At 44.5% G+C, this 10,245-nt stretch overlaps 1 protein-coding gene across 2 annotated transcripts; it reads left to right on the top strand.

Annotated features, from left to right (window-relative positions):
• The first annotated feature begins 2,562 nt into the window (after window positions 1–2,562).
• TTLL2 (tubulin tyrosine ligase like 2) lies at window positions 2,563–8,661 on the top strand. 2 transcript variants are annotated; one of them, XM_030035429.2, is made up of 2 exons: window positions 2,563–2,665; window positions 6,868–8,661. In XM_030035429.2, the coding sequence occupies exon 2, from the start codon at window positions 6,876–6,878 to the stop codon at window positions 8,532–8,534; it is 1,659 nt and encodes a 552-aa protein (XP_029891289.1). In that variant the 5' UTR covers window positions 2,563–2,665; window positions 6,868–6,875; the 3' UTR covers window positions 8,535–8,661. The 2 variants fall into 2 exon arrangements, with proteins under 2 accessions (XP_029891289.1, XP_029891288.1); XM_030035428.1 differs by lacking the exon at window positions 2,563–2,665 and adding an exon at window positions 6,240–6,277.
• The last annotated feature ends 1,584 nt before the right edge of the window (window positions 8,662–10,245 follow it).

Raw genomic sequence — 10,245 nt, forward strand, 5'->3', positions numbered from 1 at the left:
TGCTCAGCAATAAAAGCTCTGGGGAAAGGAGGAAGAAGTGGGGATGTTCCTCATTATGGCATTTGTCTTCCCAAGCAATTGCTATGCACACCGAGGTCCTGCTCTCCAGGAAGTGGCTGGACACCTGCCTCCCAATGGGAAGTAGTGAATGAATTCCTTATTTTGCTTTGCTTGCACACACAGTTTTGCTTCACCTATTAAACTCTCTTTATCTCAACCCAGGAGTTTTATCACTTTTGCTCTTCTGATTCTCTCCCCCATCACGTTGGTGGAGGGAATGTCTGAACAACTACAACTAGGTGACTGCTTTGTTAGTGGCCAGGGTCAACCCAGCACACCTCGTTTTGTACTCTGTGTGCCCAGGATTTGTCTAAAGTGAAATTCAGCAATGGCATCCCAGCAAGTGGCTCCTCAGTCCACAGATTCCAGCTGAAATGGTGAGGAGCTACCAAGAAGCAAGAAAAAGGTGGTCTGACCTTGGAGACAACCTCAGTATCACTGACACACAGTCAGCATGGGAGACAGGACCTTGTGGCCTGTGGTTTGAGGAGCTGTTTTCCACTCTTGATTTTGTCACAGAATTTTACTACAGTCATTTCCACAATTGTAAAATAAGGGGAAAAACAACTCTTCCGTCCCACAGGTAGCGTGAGGCAAAACTCTGTTACCTTCATAATGAAAGCCACAGCTACACGTGGTGATGCAGTGAACATGCTTATTCCTGGGACAGGGTGAGGATAAAGATGCCCATCTGTCTTGGACATGATCTAAATGGAAATTGCGATTTAGGACATCATTATGCACGGACAGTACACAGTTATAAAATTTATGTGGTGTTTTTTTTACTATAAAGGCAATAGGGATTTTGCTGCAGAGCATATAAAAAAAACTTCAGGCACAAGTTCAGCTAGGGACACCTCTTCACTGAAATGCAAGAAACAAAATGATGGTTGAGGTTGCTGTGGCATGAGACCTCTGCCCTTTCATGGCCAAGGATGACTCCACAAGCCCTGCTTCAGTCTAGCAGGCATCGAGCAGCGTAGGTCTGCCTCTGCTGAGACCTCAGCTAGCAGCAGGGTGCAGGTAGACTCACCCTTCTTCACGCCATGTTTCACCAGCACACAAGCTCTTACCTCACCCACAGCAACAACAGTGTTTAACCTGCAGTGAAACAATAGTTTTTATCAGTCCGACTCTGACTGCGTGAGGTTAACGAGAGGAGGTATAGCCACCTCAGTGGACACTAGCTTTGGGGTTTGAAGTTGTAGCCAGACGAATCCCTCCCCAGTCATGCGCGTGAAACCTTCAAGAGCTCTAAACCTGGCAATGGGTAATGAGCCTGCTAATGCTCATCTGTTGATTGCCCTGTGTTCCCTGATACCCTCAGTCCCAAACTGTGGTTCCCTAGAAGTACAGAAGGAGAGTCAGGCCTTCACGCAAGAGAACCGTGAGACAATGCAGGTAATGAGGACACCGAGTGAGGGGCCACCTATGCCAGACAGGAGGAGAGGCCCTGAGAAAGGACAGCCGAGCCATTTTTTCCAGAGAATCCAGGGACCGAGGCTGGGTCACACACCAATCTCTGTTGAGGACGTAGGTGTTGGGGACCCCGTGGATCATGCCATTCATCTGCAAGGCAAGATAGTCAGGTTCAAGTGATTAATATTGATACATCAAGTAATTGCTTTCATGAGGCACATAGTATCATGGCGTCTTATCGCATGAGCCAAAGGTCCAAGCAGCTGGAGGGTCTCAGGTGCACGCAGAGGAGGTGGGAGACGTGCCGGGCCTCTGGTGGCATCCTCAACTCCCAGGACACCCGCGCCCGCCCCTGCCTGCGCATGGCCGTCGGAGCAGGCCTCCCCTCCTGGGCGCCCTGCGTCTTCCCGCGGCGAAAAGGCTGCGAGCGGTTAAAACAAACAGCCCCAACCCGGCCCGGCCTGGGTACGATGTGCAGCTGGGGGGGGCTGCTCAGCCGGGCCCCGGCGACCACGGCTTTAAATACTAATACTTTTGCTAATACGAGCAGGATGTGCGCCGGTGCCCGTGCCTTCGGGGAGGTTGGTTTGACGGTGGTGGCAGCGTCTCACGGCCGACAGGCCGCGTGCCACCAGAGCACGGTGTCCTCACAGAAAGTGCCCTTCAGCCCTCTGCCCCGGCTGCAGCCCAGCGCCAGGCGCCTGCGAGAGTCACCGGACGGAGCTGTGTAGCCTGGGACAGACAGGGAGAACCTGGATGGTGGACCAGAGGGGAACCGCCACCTCAAGAAGTAATTAAAATGGTTATTTCTGAAACTAAATCCCAAGGCGGGCAGCTGCCAGACCCACGTTATGATCTGTGAACCTGAGGGCTCAAAGACGATAGGAAAGACCGCCAGTCAGTCCGCTGAGTTTAATTACACAGAGGCATTCCGCATTAACTCAGCAGACACGCACATTTAATGCCTAGCCGTTAAGGATCGTTATTTCCTCCCACAGGTGTAAAACTGAGCAACTGGAAGCGGCCACGGCCGGCACGAAGCCCGAGCTCATGTGAGCGCTTCCCCCGGCACGCCAGCATCGGCACGACTGCACGGGCCTGGAGCCGCGAGGTCGCAGAGGACGGCATCCTGCTCTCCTCGGGGCGAAGGTCTCCGCTTCTGGGTGCTGGTCGGCAACGGCAGAAGGTAGGTGTTAAAATCGATCGTGGTCGGAGACGGCTGTAGCAGCTTTTGCATTGTGGAATAATGTCTGCAAACACGCAGGTGGGTTTCCAAGCTATTAAGGAATGGGCTGCACACAGAGCCCTCTGGGAATGCAGGCTAATGAAGAGATGGGCGTTCATCTGGGCACACATTTATACCGATGTCCTGGTTTCGGCTGGGATAGGGTTAATTTTCTTCCTAGTAGCTGGTATAGTGCTATGTTTTGGATTCAGTATGAGAAGAATGTTGGTAACACTGATGTTTTCAGTTGTTGCTAAGTAGTGTTTAGACTAAGTCAAGGATTTTTCAGCTTCTCATGCCCAGCCAGCAAGAAGGCTGGAGGGGCACAAGGAGTTGGGAGGGGACACGGCCAGGGCAGCTGGCCCAAACTGGCCAAAGGGATATTTTATACTATGTCACGTCATGGCCAGCATATAAACTGGGGGGAGCGGGGCTGGGGGGAATCGCTGCTTGGTGAAGAGCAGCAACAGCTTTCAGGGCTGGCACCTTCCTTGTGGGAGAAGCAGCCGGACGTTTGCCTTTACGGAAAGAGGCTCTGCTGAGAACGAGCACCATGAGATGTTGAGTATGTGGCACAGCAAAGATCCCCAGTGCTGGGGATCAGTCGGCGAGTGGTGAGCAATTGCATTGGGCATCACTTGTATATTCCAATCCTATTATTATTGTCATTTTATTATTGTTATTATTATCATTATAAGTTTCTTCTTTCCTATTCTATTAAACTGTTCTTATCACAACCCACGAGATTTACTTTTTTTCCCGATTCTCTCCCCCATCCCACTGCGGGGGGAGGCGGGGGGAGTAGGCAGCTGCATGGTGCTTAGTTGCTGACTGGGGTTAAACCATGACAACGGAGTAAAGTGAGTGAAATTTGTGTTCATTCATTTAGACCAATGCCTAATCCTAGAGTTACTGTTTCATAGCTGCACTTCAAGAGCTTCTGTTTATATGTGATATGACTTCTTTAAAAGCAGGTAGGTGTTCTTTGTTAGTTAAAATATTTTATTTTCTTTGTACTTAATTACCAGGGAATTGAAAGCTGACGTTTGTTATGTCTAGGCTTGGTGAGCCAATTTCCTGTAAACTACTCCCTGAATGCCAGAGGTATAAAAGATGTTCCATTAATACAAGCTGACGTGAACAAACCACCAAAGAAGGCTTCATTGTTCAGACATTACTAACAGCTTAATTTATGATTACCTAGTGGAGACCGTGATGGCACAGTTTACCACGCACTGGATTCACATACAACAGTGCCTTTCACTGAAACAATGCTAGTAGCAATGTTGAGCAAGACAAAGCTAACTGCAGTCTGTAAGTTGACTCATCCAAATGCTTAGCATGGCTACTTTCAATTACATCATTTTTTTCTTAATTTAATAATCTTTGCCCAAGGATTTGAACCAGCTACTATAAAACTTGTTTAGTTTTGTATAGTTGTTTGTTTGAGTTTTTTTTAGCATGTGACATAGTGCTGTTTAATAAGCAGACAGGAGAAAGAACTCCCAGGAAAGAAAGTGGAAGCAAAGATAACAAACATTTCCTGGGACCACCACATCAGGTTTGTGTGCAAGCTCAGCATCAAGCCCCCAACTTCCTGGGGTCTGAAAAGAAGCACTGACTGCAAGAGACACAGCAAGACTACTTTCCCCTTCATGGTATTTTATGTAAGTCCTATTACCTCATGACCGCACTTCAGTACCTACTTACCATGTTTCTCTCCTGTTCCCTATAAACCCCTCACCCAAGAAAAGCTCTCACTAAGGAGAATTCAACTGCAGTCTGTACAGGGAGGGAATCTCTGATCTCTAAGGGGATTCAGAGAAATAATCCCAGTGCAGTTTACATCTTGTTCCCTTCCAACACTAGCTTAAACATAAGATGGAAGGGTACTGCAAGTCTGACTGTAAAATATCACTAAACATATTAATATACATATTACTATTGGAATAGAGAATTACATATTACTATGGAATACAGAAAGTCATCCTATACAGGAATTCAAATTTTGGCCACAATCTCAGCCCATTAATGAGGCCTAAAGTCCTTTTCCAATAGGAGCCTCATTCCTCACATCCTGGACCAAACCTCGCTTCAGATCCCTTCATTTTTAGGCAATCATTCCCTTACTACAGGATATAAGATCATCCACGGTTATTTTTAACCTACACACTACAGTCCTATCGTAAAGTAGCCATATATTTCTAACACCACTGCCCTGCTTGCCAGCCTCCCTGAAATACCTCCTGGACGCTTCTCTAAAACCTTCCTCCCATCAAGCCTCCGTTGAGACTCTCCTGGTTTTGCTCTCTGCATTGTAACACGCTTGTTACAGACTCCACAACACTGCTTGTAGAAGAGCTCTGTGACTGCTTTGTGGTTACCCCTCAGAGCCTGTTAGCAGCAGCAGCACAAGGCATTGGACAGCCAAGACATAGCTACATCATACGAAGGAGTCATCAAATGTCAGAGTGGAGAGGGAAACATGTTTTTTCATGCTGCAAGAATTTTTGAATTGTTTTTCACGTTCAAATATAATAATGAGATTCTTAAGCTGTTTTGTGACTTGCAAAACTTTTGAATTATGTTAATTTACATTTTGATAACGGTAAAGCATTTCGTTTCACATTTGGGCTTCTAGTTTTAATACTAAACTAGCATTTTAGAAAAGTTTCTGAACCGTCTTTTAAAAAAATGAATATAAGATATTCTGACAATTTCAAAACAAGAAAACTCAAATGAAATAAAAAAGCTGGCAAAAGATTACTTTTGTTCTCTGGAAAAAAGCTTTCCATTTCAACAAATTGTAACTTTTCCACAGAAAAAGCATCCCTGGCCAACTCAGCTGCACATTGCATTGAGTACTTCCAGGTGTGACATGTTCCCTTGGTTTCTGTAGTTGTTTGGAAGGCAGAGGCTACTCATTCTGCAGTCTAAAACCTCTCAACCTGAAAAGAAAGGGCAAGGATGTCACTGTGGTAATAGGATGTGAAGGAGTCTTGTCTAGTGTACGTCCTGCCCACTTCGTATTTCTTTCGCTTGCTACTTTCTGAGGGGAGGTGGAGGTCAGTATGTTAATGCTGCGTCAGAATGGTCCTCGGCACAAACGCGCTTCTCTCATCCAAGACGCTCTCTGTTCCAAATATGAGTCTAATCCTCAGAGACCAGCTCTGTAGGGTTTCAGGAATTTAAAACTGAGGTAAAGAGCAACACTCTCAAATCTACAGGTCCATGGGACTTTTCGTCTGCTACGTCACCAGCCAGTAAGACAAGTGTTTTAGTTTGAGTCTTGTATATATCGAACTAGCTGGGGAGGGAAAAGCACAGTTCATGAACTATTTATATGAGAATTGCTATGCCCAAAAGAACTCAAAATGCATTTCTTACCCATAAAAATAGATGGAAGCCATCATCTACTTCCACTGTAGGTAGTGGGAAATGGTATTTCATTCAGAATCTACATACATTTCTATGGAACATTATTTTCTTGAGAGGAAAGTGATGAGACAAGAATGTGCCCTGCTTTTCAGGAACTGGGGAGGAGCTCACAGGAGGAGTAGCAGAAGATTATCGGTGAGTTAAATCAGCATATGTCAGGAGGAAAAGAGCATTGGAATCAATAGGCATTTTCCTGCTGTCTACTGCCAGTTTTGCATCGGGCTTTGTAATCTTAATCAAGAGAGTTTGCTCAGAGCAGAGCAACATGCTAAGTTAGCAGAATGTCTCAGTAATGCAGCAGTGCAAAGTAAGTCTTACTAGACAAAGGAACGGCCATTAGGCTGAAGGCCGTTGCAAAAAAAAAAACCAAAAAACAAAAAGAAAAAGTCTAAGTATCCAAGAATTACAAAAGCTTTGGGACAACTACTGCTGTAGTAAGCTACCTCAAAGAAAAAGTAAATAAAGTGTGGAGACATATAACTGCAGCAGTCACTGCCTTGTGCTGCCTTAACAGCTATTGGGATCGATGCCCTGTTACATATCTCTCAGCTTAAACACAGCCTTTGACTTCTCAGTTGTGGACCATAGTAACACACGCGTGCAACATGCTTTGAGAATACTTTGAGAGTGACAGACATTAAGAATACAGTGAAGGTGATGACTGCTAGCACAATCTGCGGCATTAATTTCATTGTTTCCTTCCTGGTGATTCTGTTTTCTTTCAGCTAGTAAGATGATGGCAGATGACTATGATACAAGAGGTCTCTTAAGGCCATTGGTGTTCCGTCTCCATGAGAATGTCCCCGCAATAGTCCGTGAGGTTTTACTGGAACGCGGCTGGACTGAATTTGACAAAAAGGAGCAAGATGACGCAGACTGGAACCTGTACTGGCGGAACTCACCTTTCCGCATGACAGACCACCACAGCATTAAACCATGGCAGAGACTCAACCACTACCCAGAAGCTGTCCGGATCACCAGAAAAGACTACTTGGCAAGGCATCTGAAACGTATGAAAGGAGCATATGGATCAGGTCTGTATGAATTTAGTCCAGTGGCATTCATCATGCCCAATGACTATGTCAAATTTATAGCAGAATATAGCAAGGAGAGACAGTCAGTAGGCAGAAGACCTAGCTACTGGATTTGCAAGCCTGTGGATCTCTCCTGTGGAAGGGGCATACTCATTTTTCAAGACATTAAAGACTTAGTATATGACTGTACAGTCATTGTGCAGAAGTACATTAGCAACCCCTTGCTCATTTCAGGGTATAAACTGGATCTGCGCCTTTATGTGTGTGTCACCAGTTTTTGCCCCCTCACCATTTACACTTACGAAGAAGGACTGGTGAGGTTTGCCACTGAAAAGTTTGACCTTGGTTCTCTGGACAATGTCTATGCACACCTAACAAACACCAGCATCAACAAATACGGAGCTTCATATAAAAAATATAAAGAAGGGATTGGCTGTGGCTGCAAATGGACATTCAGCAAATTTCGTTCTTACCTTCGAATATCTGGGGTTGATGACATGGTCCTCTGGCAGAAGATCAATAACATAGTGATTCTCACCCTGCTTGCAGTAACCCCCTTACCAGTGGCTTCCAATTGCTTTGAGCTCTTTGGCTTTGACATCCTGATTGATGACAAATTCAAGCCATGGCTTTTAGAAGTCAACTACAATCCAGCCTTACGTTTAGACTGTTCCATCGATGACACTGTGAAAAGAAAACTTCTTCACGATATTGTTGAACTGCTGAACTACAAGCAGACTGACACTTTCAGGCAAAACCAAGTGGCTGGGATAAAGGCTGGCAGAAGGCGGGTGCCCTGGAGCACAGCTGGTGAGAGTGCCACCGAGGAGACTCCTGGCTTACTCACTTGCCAAAAAGTGGCTAAATGTACTTCTGCTTCTTTTGTACAACCTGCCCTGCAGGCTGCAAGAGGATCGATTCGTAAGGTGGCTGCCCTGACCAAGAAAACTGCCAGAGCACATCCAAGAAAAACACTGACTTCCCAGCTGCGGGAAAGGATGAATGTGCCAAAAATACCTTCCCAAGCAAAAGCTGAAGCTAAAAATAAACAACTCCAAGGAGCTAGGTGTTCTTCACACAAGCCTGCCCAACTCAGCCGCTGGTTACCTACACCTGACTTCTGCAACTACAAGTCAACCACACCCCCCTATTTCCTCTCTGATAAAGACCAGAGGCCTATCCCCCGCGTAGGAGATTTTGTCCTTATTTTTCCTTTCAATGAAGCTGCACTTCAAGCTTGCAGGGGTGGGACAGATACAAAGAGCATCATAAAGGAAATAAACAAATTAATGAGCAAACAGTTACCGTCAAAACAGCAGAACACAAAGAAAAGGGTAGGCTATTTAACTTCTGTGTAACTTTATGATGTTAGGTTATATAGACATATCAGAAATGACAACTTTAGCTGGAAGGAGGTAGATGTACACTGAAATTGTATTAGAAAGATATCTCAAAAAATACACAATTTTAAAATTCTAAGTTAGCAATTACCATGAGAGATTATTTTTTTAAATTAAAGTACTAATTTTTTAAAGTAATTCTTGCAGTATTAAAGTAATCCCAGAATAAAAATGGAGACTTGCATTTCTCAAAACATCTTCAGAAATGGCAGTCTTTGTTTATTATTTTTCTCAGCGATCTTTTTTTCTTTTCCTAACTAAGGGAGCTTTATGAGTTGAAAAACTGGTCACATTACACCAGGGGCCATTCAACATGCACTCAGTTTACAAAAGTGCAGGTAATATGAAAGACGCAAAACTATTGTGTTTTTAAAGAATCCAGTGAGCTTCCCGACATTCATTTCCGGAAATTAATTTTGCATTGTATGAAACAACAGTATGAAATAACTTTCATTTTATGACCAGTAGGTTTCTGTAGAAATTCTTATGGAAAGTAATTTTAAAAAATCTATATACTGCTCCAGTGTTTTGTTTCAGATAAACTCTTAATAAAGAAATAATTGGGCTTCCCAAGGTAACAGAGAAATTTGTTATCAGAGGGCAGAATATAAACTGCAGATATCACATTCAGAAGACTGGAGCAAACCTCTCTCTCACATTAGCCACCTGATGGGTACACTAGTTAGGCAGCTTTGTTTTGCTTGCAATACAACTGGCAATCAGCTGTGCATGGAAAAATACTAACTCTGAACTGAGGCATTTGAGATGATGGTCAAAATACTGCCCTTTCCTTGTACATCTTTGCTGCCCCCAGCTGTCTGAATAGAAGTAACTCTGTTCAGAAGTCACAGCGTATTCTAAATTTGGATCAAAATTGAGGCCAAATACTGGCCGCAGCATGCTTCTGCTAATGCCAGAAAACCTGTGGAAAGACGAGAAGTAGGGTTTCCCAACTGTGTTCCATCGCCCTGAAGGATTCATAAAAATTTGTTCACTATAAACCCTCTAGGACAAAAACGTAGTAAAGTAGGTATGTGTATTGCTACAGTTTAAGTACATATGCAGTCACACTCAATTTGGATTATTTGTGTTCCTACAACTGTGAACTATAGCTGGTAGAGCCATTACTGCTTCTCGTTAACTAATGCAAGTGGTAGGTGGAGGAGATGGGGTGTGAGAATCAGCTGTGAAAAATAATGTGGCATGTGTCATAAGTGGTCTGTGAAGGACTCCCAGTTATAACATACCTGACGGAGCTTGTCATTTATGTAGGTGTTCTTCTGTCTCCTTTTCAAACCAAATTTGTGCCCCTTATTTCAATAATCCCTTTGCTGTTCTACTGTAAAATATCACTTGAAAAACATGTCTTGGTAAAGACAGTAGCCAGACGTGGGTTGGCAAAAGTACTGTGAAATCCTCAGCAGTTTCACCCTTTGATTTCACCAATGGAAGGTTTGCCGTTGATTTGCCAGAAAGTAGAACCAGGCCCATACTTAGGTACCATTAAAACCTCCCTGTAAGCAGGTGCTGACAAGGTGAAAGCATGCATCAGCAAGGTGAAAGCATGCATCAGCAAGGTGTTTGCACACATGCATCGCTGCATGCATAGTTTTAGAGGCTGACTAGCACATATCCCCTGTGTGTTACACCTGTGCAGGACCGTAGGCCA

The sequence above is a fragment of the Aquila chrysaetos genome, chromosome 13 (genome assembly GCF_900496995.4).
Source record: "Aquila chrysaetos chrysaetos chromosome 13, bAquChr1.4, whole genome shotgun sequence".
In the NCBI taxonomy this organism is placed as follows: Eukaryota; Metazoa; Chordata; class Aves; order Accipitriformes; family Accipitridae; genus Aquila; species Aquila chrysaetos.